General features: G+C 40.4%; 3 protein-coding genes across 3 annotated transcripts; 2 read left to right on the top strand and 1 right to left on the bottom strand.

Annotated features, from left to right (window-relative positions):
- The first annotated feature begins 619 nt into the window (after positions 1-619).
- LOC135628249 (T-complex protein 1 subunit delta-like) lies at positions 620-4,014 on the top strand. Its single transcript, XM_065134846.1, has 2 exons — positions 620-1,928; positions 3,383-4,014. Exons 1-2 carry the CDS (start codon positions 700-702, stop codon positions 3,762-3,764), a joined length of 1,611 nt encoding a protein of 536 aa, XP_064990918.1. The 5' UTR covers positions 620-699; the 3' UTR covers positions 3,765-4,014.
- Positions 4,015-8,841: 4,827 nt separating this feature from the next.
- On the bottom strand, positions 8,842-11,988 carry LOC135628235 (rust resistance kinase Lr10-like). Its single transcript, XM_065134818.1, has 4 exons — positions 10,807-11,988; positions 10,487-10,516; positions 10,257-10,286; positions 8,842-10,169 (listed from the first exon to the last, which is right to left on the bottom strand). Exons 1-4 carry the CDS (start codon positions 11,552-11,554, stop codon positions 8,944-8,946), a joined length of 2,034 nt encoding a protein of 677 aa, XP_064990890.1. The 5' UTR covers positions 11,555-11,988; the 3' UTR covers positions 8,842-8,943.
- Positions 11,838-13,974, top strand: LOC135628239 (rust resistance kinase Lr10-like). The gene is made up of 3 exons (XM_065134827.1): positions 11,838-12,591; positions 12,676-12,702; positions 12,776-13,974. The coding sequence occupies exons 1-3, from the start codon at positions 11,901-11,903 to the stop codon at positions 13,858-13,860; spliced, it is 1,803 nt and encodes a 600-aa protein (XP_064990899.1). The 5' UTR covers positions 11,838-11,900; the 3' UTR covers positions 13,861-13,974.
- The last annotated feature ends 166 nt before the right edge of the window (positions 13,975-14,140 follow it).

Here is a 14,140-nt window from a genome sequence, read left to right as displayed (position 1 = left end):
GGCGTGGGAGATACGAGGAGTTAGGGTTTTTGTTCAGTGATGGGATCATTTGCAAGTCGGGATCCTGTGTCTCGACCTCGTCACTGAACAGGGAATGATGGTTAACCTTGTGGTTGATACATCGATCCTGGAGATGAAACGATTCGTTACCAATAGAGATGAAACGATTGCTGTTTGGTCGCTCGTGTGATGCAGGTGATATCATCTTCTTGTTGAGAGCGGGGCCATCATCTGACGTGCCGAGAGAACAGGCACGGGAGATGGTGTTCAATGTTTTGAGCACGATAGGGAAAAGGGAGCCCGTGAGAATGGGGACGTGAGGAGATCGGACGGGTGTGGAGAATTCATCCGACGGGCGTGGATCGATGATCCAAGTGCTTCCTGCTTTATTTCCGCAACCGTTTGATTGTCTCTTTGTGGTGATCTGTGTGACAGACCACACTGCTATATTGGATACAACGAAGCCTTGGTGTGACAGCGGTGGCTCATTTGAGGCCCATGGGCTGGTTCTTTCGTGTGGGTCCAATGACCCAAACCTCTCTCACGGGAGCTTTCCGGACTCTCCCACGCGCTCCTGCTCTTCTCGACTTATTCTTAAAAGCTCATTATTCTTTTTCTTTTTCTAGTCGGTGTCTAGGGTTTGGGTTTTGACAGGCCTCTCCTTCTCGCTCCTGCTCCGCTTCCACGGTCGCTCAACTCATGGCCACCGTTGCCGCCGCCGCCGCCCCGCGGGGCTCCTCCTCGAAGACGGAGAGCTATGTTGACACGAAGAGGCGTGACGATGTACGGCAGGCTAACATCCTCGCTGCCCGCGCTGTCGCCGACGCGGTGCGCACCAGCCTGGGCCCCAAGGGAATGGACAAGATGATCGCCTCCGCCAATGGCGAGGTCATTATCACCAACGACGGTGCCACCATCCTCAACAAGATGGAGGTCCTCCAGCCTGCCGCTAAGATGCTCGTCGACCTCTCCCGCTCCCAGGACGCCGCCGCTGGTGATGGCACTACCACTGTCGTCGTCCTCGCCGGCTCCCTCCTCCGCTGCTCCCTCTCCCTTCTCTCCGCCGGTGTCCACCCTACCGCTGTCTCCGACGCCCTCCACCGCCTCGCCCTCCGCACCGTAGACATCCTCCACGGCATGGCCATCCCGCTTGAGCTCTCCGATCGCGACGCCCTTATCAAGTCCGCTGCCACCTCCCTCAACAGCAAGGTCGTCAGCCAGTACTCTTCCCTTCTCGCCCCCTTGGCCGTCGACGCCGTCCTCTTCGTCGTCGATCCTGCCCATCCAGACCTCGTTGATCTCCGTGATGTCAAGATCGTGAAGAAGCTCGGTGGAACCGTAGATGACACCGAGCTGGTGAAAGGGCTCGTCTTTGATAAGAAGGTTAGCCATTCAGCCGGCGGCCCTACTCGGGTTGAGAATGCCAAGATTGCAGTCATCCAGTTCCAGATCTCGCCACCAAAGACTGACATTGAGCAAAGCATTGTGGTCTCCGACTACACACAGATGGATCGGATCCTTCGCGAGGAGCGAAATTATATTCTAGGGATGGTTAAGAAGATCAAGGCCACAGGCTGTAATGTGCTCCTCATCCAAAAAAGCATTCTTAGGGATGCCGTGACTGATCTCTCGCTACACTACTTGGCCAAGGCGAAGATCCTGGTGATTAAGGATGTAGAAAGGGATGAGATTGAGTTTGTGACAAAGACATTGAACTGCCTGCCAATCGCCAATATCGAGCACTTCCGAGAGGAGAAGCTTGGCTTCGCAAATTGTGTGGAGGAGGTCTCAGTTGGGGATGGGAAGATCGTGAAGATCACAGGGATAAAGGACATGGGGAGGACGACAACTGTACTTGTCCGAGGATCGAATCAGCTCGTTCTTGATGAGGCAGAGCGCAGCCTCCATGATGCTCTCTGTGTTGTCAGGTCAATTCAATCCATTGTTGTTTTGGCATCTCTTTACTGAAATCAATTATGAATTGGTTGAATAATCTGTTCTTTTCCCTCTAAAATTTGTTGTGGTTCTGGTTAATATCATAGCTTTAGCCAAAAGGTACACTTAGGGCTTTTGGATTGTTTTTCAGGTATGGTTGCCTGATGAGGTGTCTTGGTTGGTGAAGGGGATAGAACTGGGGTGATTGGAGAGGGATTGGATCTTGTGATGTTTTCCTGTCAGGCCTATTCTTGAGCTGTTGTAGTTGCTATCATTGATATTGCTAGGTAGCAGAGGCCAGTGAAATATGCTGAAGGATTAATGGGAGTTGATTGAATTAATCTTACCATTTGTTTGAAGATATAAAATTTTGCAACAGTGAATGCATAAAGTTTGTCTGGGATTGTGAGGGCTTGTGGTAGAATCAGGAGATGGGTGATCTCTCGATGATTTGATTAGATATGTGAGAAGGTTGATATAATTTAGAGTATGTTCTATGTCATTTACATTTTTTGTTGAGTTATGTAAGAAGGTTGATATAATGTAGAGTATGTTCTATGCCATTTACATTTTTGGTTGAGTTAGGTTTTGAGATTGTTTTATCCTATTACTGTGGAAAGGAGTTTTGTTTCTTGATTTGTGCAGGTGAATCAATTGCTGCCATTATTGTTCTGTTCTGTTAATCGAGAGGCTAAATAGGAAAGATGCTTTATTTATAACTAAATTGCACAAATCCATAATCTTTTTAGCTTCTAGAATTTTATCTTGTTTTAGAAATTGTAGCTAGGAAAATTATCTCGTCTAGAGTTTGTATTACATGCAACTATAAACTTTCTTTTTTCTTCTAGCATGGTATCTTGTTTTAGAAATTATGGCTAGGAAAAAGTCTATCTAAAGTTTGTATTACATGCAAATACAAACTTTGCAGGTTATATATATACAGAATGTTTGCTATTTTAAGTGTTATACACAATTTGCTCTTAACTCTCAGCAGTTTATCTTGTTTCAGGAGTATGGCTAGGAGAATTATCTAACTAAAGTTTATAGTACTTGCAAAGACAAGCTTTCAAGAGGCGCGCGCACACACACACACACACACACACACATATATATAATGTTTGATAGTTTAAGTGTTATCCACACAGACACAATTTATATACACAACACAAATACCCATGCAAAGCTTCTTGTTTAATCTTTAGTCATGTTGTCAGTGGCTTCTCCATGTGTTTTTTATATACCTTCTCTATGATCTGTCCATTTTCTTTTTCTGCACCTTTGCCAATTACCAATTGTATGAAGTTATTATCTGCTTTAATGGCGATGTTGGTTGCACCTCACAGTATTTTGTTGTTTTAGATGCAGAAATTTTTTTTTTACACTACATTATTTGATTCTATGAAGAATTTATATGGACTCCAATTGACATACTTCATGGCATGCTCAGATGTTTGGTGAACAAGAGATTTCTCATTGCTGGTGGCGGTGCACCAGAAATTGAGATGTCAAGACAACTCGGTGCTTGGGCAAAAGAACTTCAAGGAATGGAGAGTTACTGTATAAAGGAGTTTGCAGAAGCTCTTGAAGTTATTCCCTACACTCTGGCAGAGAATGCAGGGTTAAACCCAATAGCTATCGTTACAGAACTCAGGAACCGACATGCCCAGGGTGAGATCAACACTGGTATCAATGTGAGGAAGGGTCAGATCACAAACATATTGGAGGAGAATGTCGTGCAGCCACTGTTGGTTAGCACTAGTGCAATTACACTAGCCACTGAGTGTGTGAGAATGATCTTGAAGATTGACGACATTATCACTGTGAGGTAGACTGGAACATGCTAACAGGCATCCTCTTTTGGATCATGCATGTTTTTGTTTACCTCAGGTACTTAATCCACCAGAACTGCAAGAATTGGCAATTTGTATTCCCGGTTTGTGTGAAGACTTTATTACCAGTTTAGGTGCTATATGGCCATTTTGGTCTTTTGATATTATTCGGATTATCATGTTTTGTCTTGGTTTTGCCATTAACTATGCTTGTATGAAATCAAAATGAATGCATCCTTTCCTTCAGTTATTCTTCACTTTGTTAACCAGTGAGCTGTGATATTATATATTATATTAAGATCTGATCCTTCTGTTTGATTTACATTTGTGGGGATATTTCTTGAATATAGTTAAATTATGAACAGCTTCATATTTCAAGTGGAAATGGTCCACACCAAGGTTATTGTTCATCGACACTTCTCATATGTTGTCTTCTGTTTACGAAAAGAGAAGAAGCTCCTTCCCTTTCTTCTTCTTGGTGTTAGATCGATTCCTCATATGTTGTCTTCTGTTTACGAAAAGAGAAGAAGCTCCTTCCCTTTCTTCTTCTTGGTGTTAGATCGAGGAATCGATCGAGTCGGATGGTTTGGCTTTGAGGGTACCACAGTCCATTTTATTTCAATGAGATGGTGGAAAACTGTGATATTTTTTATTAATGTTTATAAATGTTAGTTGTTTTGGTTTTAAATAGAAGAAATGGAAGGTTGTAATCTGTCCCCTATCTGGTGTTTAAAACACAGGAAAATACTCCTTTTGTGGATATATACCTGAGACATGCATTGGTAAAGAACGATTTTTTTTTTCTTCTCGAGGACCGGACAAAATTATGAAAAGAAAGATTTTAGTATTTTTCAGAATTTGTGAAAAAATTCTCATGAGCACCAATTTTTCCATCAATATTTCTATCGGAGCATAATTTAATTATTCGACAAATGGAGGGATTCAAGCTCAACTTATGTTCGAGTAAGAGATGTGTTTGATAAGATGAATCCGTTCGATAAAAAAATCTGGATCTCTTCCATCTTTGATATCAAATGTGTTTGATAAGAAAACCTGGATCTCTATAATCTTTAAATATTCTCATACAAGTGTTATGTCTTAAGTATTGAAAAAAATTCAAAGTGTCAGAAATTTGATATCAAATGTGTTAGATAAGAAAGCCTATAAAAAAATTATGTTTAGGACATACATAATGGGATCCCTTTAATGCTTAAATATTTTCGGACAAATGTTATGTCTAAGTATTGAAAAAAATTCATGTGTCGAATGACATACCTAGGAGATCTCTTTATAATGAGGTTTAGGATTATTATATTTGATATTGTAATTAAATATTTAGAACGTTTACCCATTTCCTTTGGCTATAAATGTAATCACATAGCGTCGAACTTAATTACAAGGTTGGCTATATGTTAATGAGGTATTGGCAACCTCACTATTCTTATATCGTTTGCCTCTCATCGTGTCTCAACACACGAAACATAATCGAGATACAATGTAACTTATATCAAATTGTACTATAATATAAAGTTAGTGAGGGACTAGTTCACAAAGAATGAGAAAAGAGAGTCAATTCGCGTTTAATGGGGTGGCATCTGAGATAACATGAGATACAAATTTGTTAGGTACGAGACATGAAGTCATTTCTCTAATTCGTTTGTACCCAAGCGTCATTTCTCTAATACTGTGGACCAATGTCTTTGGAATCAAATAATGCATTTGTTTCCCAATTGGATTCGCCGAATTGATGGGAAAACGGGAGCGAGGGTTTTACGATGGACAGCTAAGACTTATCAAGGAGAACATCACGAGGACCAATTTAAGTTCTACTCATACTCTCTTAATTAATTAAAAATTAATTAATTAAAAAAATAAAATATATAAAAATATAATTTCATAAAACCATATTGCATTCAAATGCTTTATCTGAAGAAAATGTCAGACCACAAGAAACTTTGCTTGAGATTTTTAGATAAAGAAATTTCACACCAAAACAAAAAATATTCAAGAAATATTTTTTGTTTGGAAAGATATTTCTCTAATCGCTTGTGATTATTAAATTCGTATACTCTCTACCTTTCAAATCAATTTCGATAATATAATTTGTCGAGTCAATCCGATGACATAAATATTCTTAATTTATCACTTAATTCTAATAAGCTCTTCTCACTTCTTATCTATATAATTTTTTTTCGTTTTTTCCCCTTCTCTTTATTTTTTTTTTTCCTCCTCCTCAAGAAATAGTTAGGAAGGAAAAGGATGGAGTTGCATATTTGAACAATAATACAAAAAAAGAAACAAATGAATGCAATCATCAAGGATATCAACTCAAACCTTTTATCGAGTTAATCCAGTGGCATGGTTTTTGAGGATATAAATATCCTTAATTTGTCACTTAATTTTAACAAAATCTTTTATCGAGTCAATCCTTTTTATTCCCCCCTGTTTCTTTTCTTTTTCTTCTTTTTTTTTCTTTTTTTCTCATTCTTAATAAATAGTTGGAAAGAAAAAAAGTAAAGTTCCATATTCGAACAATAATACAAAAGAAACAAATGAACGCAATCACTGAACATATGAAAAAATAAAAGAAAGAAATAATTTTTCATCCGTATTCCAATCATCCACATTTAATCAATATAAGAGATGAGGCATCAAATTACACATATCTAGAATAAATCAAGACGGAAGGATGAAGGAAGAAAGAAATTTTGTGACTAGAAACATATAAAGAGGAAGATTGGTAACCAAACTAGACCAAGAAAGCTAGTGTGACTAGTTCGTCTCCGACCTTTTGTTGTGGAGGATAATTAAGATTACCTTTTAGTTAGATCATCATAGAGGCATCGTAGAAGTGAGGATTGACATCAAGGGGGGTCGATGATAATGACGTGTACAATGAATAAGATCGGCAATAATAATATGAACCATAAGGGAGCATCAATAAAGAGAACGAGACGACGATCATAGCGAGCAAAGTCAACGATGATAATGTCGACAGGAGCAATGTTAAGATGAAATAAGGGATTACAAGAATAAATAAATAAAATTGATAATATCAAGACTATGAATAGTAAAATAATATTTTATTATTTTAAAAAAAAGATTATCAATAGTAGGAATGGAATAATAAATAGTAAGCTTCATAATTAATTTGGGAGCTAAATTAGTATACAACTACTAATTTGGAATTAAATATTTCGTTAATATCATGGTATCTTTGGATAGATATTTGAATTGGTATATAAGAATCAAATGACTATACTAATATTGATTTGGCCTCTCCTTCAGCTTACAATGTAATTTGGAATTCGTGACTTGTCCATGCAATTTCAACTCCATTATCTTCCATTAATAATTACATCAATGCATCCAAACATTTCAGGTCCTCCCTAAACCAGTCATTCTCATGGGATGTGGAAGATTGCAGCTGTCATCTTCACTTCGAGTTTTCTTGCTAAGGAGATGCCTTCTTATGTCCTCCATTACCAAATCTCCTGCAACATTCTTCTCCTCGCTTTTCCCTCAGAGAACAGAGTGATAATGGATCTGATTGCCCTGAGAAAAAAAAATGAAGGAAGAAAAATCACCATAAGCTTAGGAGAAACACGTCAAATTAGTCTATCGTTATATAATGGGATATGCAATTGTAGAATTATTTCTTTTAAGATTGATGTGTTCATACCCTCATGAAGACAGCTGAGAGCCTGGCAGGGTACTTCTCAAACACTAGAACCGGTAAATTGGCAGAGATCTACAACAGTGCATGGTTAAGAGAAGACCTGAAGCACCACCATCAACCAGTACATGCAATGCAATTTCCCAAGGATGTAGTAACGGGTGATTGATTAATGTTGTTGAATATTGACTTCCTATCACCACTTGAACACAGTTCTTTATTTGGAAGTTTTTATTGGGAGTGTGCTACGAAAAAAATTCTTTAGTTTTGATATAAGAAAACAAGATGCGAAGAAAAAAAAATTCTCTTGAAGAAAAAAAAAATCCTAACAATTAGTATTTGAATATGTTATAAATGTCTTATGTATCTTTAGTTTTGATATAGAAAAATAAGATGTCAAGAATATATGGATACTTATGAGTTTCTCTAATAGGACACCAGATAGATAGGTGCTCTTTAGAGTTTAGAAAGGACGAAAGAAAAACATATAAGTTCTTTATTACTTATGTCGGAAGATATATACGAAGATTATATTTGAGTGAGAATAACTTAAAACTCTTATGATTAATTTTAAATAATAAAGAATTTAATTTTTTTCGTAATTTTAGATAAGAAGATTCTATTTCTACTTTATGAATGAAAGAAAGAATAAAAATAAAATAAAAAAAATGAATGATGGCTTCCTACATATTCTAGATAAGAACAACAAATGGATAGATTGGTCAACAGGGAATTTGAGTCTTCTACAAACAACAAATTGATTAGCTAGACTTTATGAATGAGAAAAGGAATAAAAAATAAAAAATATATATATGATTGAACGGTCTGATAAGAAAAAAAGAGTGGTCAATACATCAACACATACACAATTAATGAAAGGAGGAAAACAAGTGGACTTTGGAGGATAAGGAATCCTAGTATAAGAAGGAAAAGAATCATAACAATTAATATTTGATTATTCTATAAATATTTTATATACCTTTGGGTTTGGGTAGAGAACAAATATAAATTTCTTTTAGAATTTGAGGGTGAAAGAAAGAAAATATAAATTCTTCAAAACTTATTCGAGAGAATATATAAGATGATTATATTTGAGTGAGGATAACTCAAGACTCATGTAATTAATTTCAAATGATAAAGAATTTAATTTAATTTTTGAATATAGGAAGGAGTTTCAAATTCTATTTTTCTTGACGAGAATGACAAATTGACTAACTAGAATTTTTTAATGAGAAAAAAATTAAAAATTAAAAAGACTTATTTTAAAAAGAGAAATACGACTCGAATGTTTGGACTTGACCACTTTTTATTCTGTTGAACAGATTAAATGGCAGTAATTATTAGATGATTTTTTATTGAGAAAAATAATGATTCTCATCCTTCATCGCTAATTTCGCGTCATAAATAGATAATTATTACCAAATTGAAATATCGTACATGTAATTGAGTTACAATTCGCTCGACTCAGTCCCATAATAATACCTATACTTCTGCTGTCTGCAGTCACGCAGCGGACGTGCCACTCTCCAGCATGTATGAACTCTCCGAGGACTCCGTCTCAAGAGGCTCTTCCTCGCCGACTTCCGATGGAAATAGAAGCGAAGGCCTCGGCGGCATCGCTATGTCGCCCGCACTCCCTTCCAACATTTCCACAACCCGGTGCATGGACGGCCGATCGTCCGGACTCATTTGTATGCACCATAACCCAACAACAGCCAGCGTTTCTGCTACTTTCGACTCGGATTCCACCACGACATCGACGACAACATCTTCTCCCTTCGACAGCTGATCGTAAAGCCATGCAGGGAAGTAGAACCCGCTCGAATCACGCTCCGTCGCTGCTCTCGGGTCGGCCAGTCTCCCGATCATCTCCAGCAGCAGCCTCCCAAAGCTGTAGACGTCGGATTTGTACGAAACGCGCCCAAAGCTGCGGTATATCAACTCAGGAGCGATGTATCCTATCGTCCCTTTAACTGCACTCACAGAGACCGCGCTCCTTCCTGCTGGGTACAGTTTGGCCAATCCGAAGTCGGAAATCTTTGGGACGAAATCTGCATCCAGAAGAATGTTGTGGGGCTTGATATCGAAATGAAGGATCTGCATTTCGCACCCCCGGTGCAGGTACTCGATCCCGCGAGCTGCTCCCATGGCGATGTCGTACATCTTGTCCATGCCAAGAGCAGGAGGGCTGCTTTGGCCTTCTTTGGAGTAGATGTACTTGTCTAAGGAACCATTGGGCATGTAATCATAGACGAGCGCCCTTTTGGATCCCTCGGAGCAGAAGCCGATGAGCTGCACCACATTGACATGGTGAATTCTCCCGATGGTCGCCACCTCGTTGATGAATTCTTCGCCGTTGCCTTTTGTGTTGCTCAGTATCTTGATGGCGACGGGGCGGCCGCCGGGAAGTATGCCTTTGAAGACGCTCCCAAACCCCCCTTGTCCTAACTTTTCCTTGAAACCTCTGGTCATCTTCCTGATGGCACCGTAGGAGTACCTCGTTGGCATCTGATTCCTGTACTTGTCAAGAAAAATCTCGATTCTTTCGTTCTTGCGGAGGTATTTCCTGCGCATTTTATAGATCAGGAAGGAGAAGAGGCGCACGAATCCCAGCGCAGTTCTTGCAGCCAAAACATAGCCTGCATGGATGAGGTATTGCCTGCGTTTATAGATCAGGAAGGAGAAGAGGCACACGAATCCCAGCGCAGTTCTTCCGGCCAAAACGTATCCTGCATTGAAGAAGTCTTGAGTAGGTTCCATAAACTGCAGATTGATGAAGCAAGTGATATGTGACTCCCAACATTGAGAAGCCTTACCTGCTATTGTGACAATCCTCAACCCGATTTCTGAGGAAAAGATATGAATCCCACAAGGATGGCATGAAAACAATATGTTAGAAGACTTTAAGAATCGCATATATACGTATGAATCTGAACAAAAGATCAGACTAATTAATTTCTTTAGTTTTTCATAGATTTAAATACATGTATAGTCGATGGAAATTATGTTTGGTCATCGAACAAAGCAGTAAAGCAAAGATGATGACCTTCAAATCCGTGTAAGGCGTCAAAGAAACCTGCAAGTTTAAATTACCCTAAATCAATGTTCCCGCACAAAGGAAAAAAAAAGAGAAAATGGAGATTGAATATTTTCCAGAAACCCGTTAAGCAAGCATAGTTCTGCAGAATAGATGTAAAAAACAGGGACAACGTATCTTTTGAAATGAAAGATTCCAAGGAAGTACCAAGACAGAGATCCGCAGTTAGATTTATATGTTTAGTTATTTATTCAAGGGAAAAATATACAGCGGTACATTTCCATTAACGAAAGTGGAGCATTTAGGTGGCGACGAAATGATTTGCTTACAGTGCATGGATTGGATTGCATTCCTGCAAGATTTATAGCACCACTCTGAATCAAAAAGGTCATACGTTACTCGATAATAGCAAATCCCGCCAGCAGCTTCACAGTCTGGGCAATGAACAGCTTTCCAGGACAATTGGAATCCCATAAGCAGAGCAGACCAGATTTTCAGATAGGAAGCATTTCCATCAAAGGGTAACTCGATAGAAACCCCCGAAACTTTACACTCTTTATGAAGATCACCAATACTTGATCGTCCAACCAGAACGTAGTGGTACTCGTCGGTAGAATTGATGCAAGGGCTAGTTGTTACATAAGACGAATCGTTTACCTGCTGCCGGCAGGTCGTGTAGTCTACAAAGCCGTCCCGTTGAACAAGAACATATGATCCACCGGAATCCCGCAAATCCCCGGTGTTGAGAGAATATTTTGGCGGTGAAGAACAGTTGTTGCTCTGTAGACCAGGATCGACCACTCTGATAGTTTCGTTCTCGTAGGAGATTGCTTTAACAACATAAAGCCCGGAGCTGATGTTCAAACGGGTTTGATTGTTTTGGCATGTCAGCTCGTACTCGGGCATTCCGCAATCGGCCGGATCATCTGGAAGGCGGAAGGGACTGGTGATGTTGATGCTACCACATGACGAGGAACAGTGTTCTTTGGTGGAGGCGCAGACCAAGAAGAAGAAGAAGGTATGAACTGCTAGCAGATGTTGCAGCTTCATGTTCAACACTTCAGCTACTGACTGCATCTAATAGAGCGGCCAATTCTTATCGAAAGAAAAAAGGAAAACAAAAGATGATCACCCATTGATATAAAAGTCAAGTCTTCTCAGTGATCCCTTCAAAGTCATGATGTGGAAAATATCACAGATAGAGTTAATTCTGTCCTCACAATCAACGTTTCAGACCGACGGTAGAAACTTACCTTGAAGAAAACCAAGAAAAGACAGTGATGCGTCGTCTTTCCACAAGGACCCAATCAAACAACAAGTCAAGTCGCCTATGCTGATATCTTGAATCTTCTTTCTTCCTATTGTCTACTTACTCTGAGCAGAGTTCGCTGGACAAGACAGAGGTGTTTGGATTAGCAAAGCCATGAAGGGTCTCCACTTAACCCCCTTCCTCATCATCAGCGTCCTCCAAGTCTGCAGCTGCATCCAAGATGTCCAGAGCGAGAATAATTGCTCTGTTTTATCACGATCCGGCGATGTCGAAGTGAAGTTCCCTTTCCGGCTCAAGGATCAGCCTGACTCATGTGGGTTTCAGGGTGGGTTCGAGCTTTACTCCCAGGGAAACTTTACCATGCTCAAGCTTCCTTTTGATCATGCACTGGTTGTCGATTATATATACTACCGAGATCAGGTGCTATTTGTCTCTGACCCAGATGGCTGCCTCCCCAGAAGGCTTCTCCATCTTAATCTCTCTGCATCGCCCTTCACTCTTCTCAATAGAAGTTATTATTACTCTGATTCTTATAAGCCCATCAACTGTTCATCAGAAGCATCGCCCATTTATTTCACGCCAGTCAGTTGTTTAAGCGATCTTCCTGGTCACTACTACTTGGCTGATGCCGACTGGGCTCTGGAAAACCTGCCATCATGTGAAACATCGACAGCAGATCAGTTTCAACTTTCCTATGATGGACAAAGTCTCCTTTTGGTATGGGATGTACCAGACTGCAGACGTTGCAATGAAGATTGTCGGTTAAATAGAACGAGCAACAAAACTGAATGTATGCCGTATCCATCTTCTTATGATCCCGATATATATGCATCTTCTTACAAAGGTAATAAACAACCCAGTAAATCATTCAGAGATTTCAATTTCCTCTTCATTCGCTGATGTAGTTTTCATTTATTTCGTTTGGCAGGTTCGCATGCTAGAGATGTAACCATAGGTGAACTCCTGTCCCTTCTCGTGTAATACAATTTACGCACGGTTGGATCATCAGTCTAATCGTGTCCGTGCAGGTCTGTGCGCTGCCGGATTTGTGGCGATAGTGACGATAATAATTCTACTCGTCCACAAGAGATTCAGCAAGATGAAGAAGAAAAAGCAGAATCTTGCTGTCGAAAGATTCCTGAAGGAGTACAAATCCATGAAGCCTACAAGATACTCCTACCCGGAGCTCAAGAAGATGACCGACGACTTCAAGACGATACTTGGGCAAGGAGGCTACGGCAGCGTGTTCAAAGGGAAGCTACACAATGGAGTTCCAGTGGCAGTCAAAGTCCTCGACAACCCAACGGTCAGCGGAGACGAGTTCACGAACGAGATAGCCGCGATCGGAACGATACATAATGTAAACATCGTTCGACTCTTGGGATTCTGCGTCGACGGATCGAAGAGAGCACTCATCTACGAGTTCATGCCCAACGAATCACTCGACAAGTACATAATGGAGGAAGGGGAGAGAAGCACGAAGTTCTCATGGACAAAGCTGCACGACATAGGCATGGGCATAGCTCGAGGGATCGAATACCTTCACCAGGGTTGCGAGCAACGAATCCTTCACTTGGACATCAAGCCCCAAAACATCTTGCTCGACCAAGAATTCAACCCAAAGATATCCGATTTCGGCCTCGCGAAGCTGTGTTCCAAGGAGAGGAGCGCCGTGTCGATGACTGCCGCCAGAGGAACCATGGGCTACATGGCGCCAGAAGTGTTTTTGGGCAGCAACAAAACAGTTTCGCACAGGTCTGATGTCTACAGTTTTGGGATGGTGTTGATGGAAATGGTTGGTGGAAGGAAGAACACGGCTGATGAGGGTGAAAATGCTGCCCAAATCTACTTTCCTGAGTGGATTTATAACCAATTAAAGCAAGGAGAAGAGCTGGGATTGGTAACAGACTCAGTGGAGGATGCTGAAATAGCGAAAAAGTTGACCATGGTAGCTCTGTGGTGCGTGCAGTGGAGACCGGCTGATAGGCCGTCGATGAAGGTAGCAGTTCAGATGTTAGAAGGGAGCCTGGAAAGGTTGCCACTGCCACCAAATCCTTTTGCTCCTCAAGTCGAGAAAAAGAATATGGGAGATACTGATGCCAACGATAATTAGGTGTCGGCTGACTCAGCAGCTGCAATGCAATGTTTGTTCTTGTCTTATTTGGGTCTATTTATGTACCTCCATTTGTCACCACAAGGATAAATCAATTCTTCCGGGAATTACTAATTACTATAAATAAAATGGAAATTGAACGGTTCTCGCATCAAATTGTTTATTTGATCTTTTTATGGGCAAAAGGAGAGAAGGCGACATAAATCGCCAGTAGGAGGAGGATGTCGAAATACCTTACTATTTTCAGCATCATCGAGACAAGCATTTCAACCAAGAAAAT

Source organism: Musa acuminata, chromosome BXJ1-3 (genome assembly GCF_036884655.1).
Source record: "Musa acuminata AAA Group cultivar baxijiao chromosome BXJ1-3, Cavendish_Baxijiao_AAA, whole genome shotgun sequence".
NCBI lineage: Eukaryota > Viridiplantae > Streptophyta > Magnoliopsida > Zingiberales > Musaceae > Musa > Musa acuminata.
This window is presented reverse-complemented; position numbering and strand designations above follow the sequence as displayed.

Excerpts from the sequence above, each read along its gene's own strand:
- LOC135628249 (XM_065134846.1), top strand. The coding sequence starts at position 700 with ATGGCCACCGTTGCCGCCGCCGCCGCCCCGCGGGGCTCCTCCTCGAAG. Across the intron at positions 1,929-3,382 it reads GATGCTCTCTGTGTTGTCAG|ATGTTTGGTGAACAAGAGAT; the intron begins GTCAATTCAATC and ends TGGCATGCTCAG.
- LOC135628235 (XM_065134818.1), bottom strand. The coding sequence starts at position 11,554 with ATGCAGTCAGTAGCTGAAGTGTTGAACATGAAGCTGCAACATCTGCTA. Across the intron at positions 10,287-10,486 it reads CGCCTTACACGGATTTGAAG|AAATCGGGTTGAGGATTGTC; the intron begins GTCATCATCTTT and ends TCTTTTCCTCAG. Across the intron at positions 10,170-10,256 it reads GAGGATTGTCACAATAGCAG|GATACGTTTTGGCCGGAAGA; the intron begins GTAAGGCTTCTC and ends TCTTCAATGCAG.
- LOC135628239 (XM_065134827.1), top strand. The coding sequence starts at position 11,901 with ATGAAGGGTCTCCACTTAACCCCCTTCCTCATCATCAGCGTCCTCCAA. Across the intron at positions 12,592-12,675 it reads ATATGCATCTTCTTACAAAG|GTTCGCATGCTAGAGATGTA; the intron begins GTAATAAACAAC and ends TTCGTTTGGCAG. Across the intron at positions 12,703-12,775 it reads TGCTAGAGATGTAACCATAG|GTCTGTGCGCTGCCGGATTT; the intron begins GTGAACTCCTGT and ends GTGTCCGTGCAG.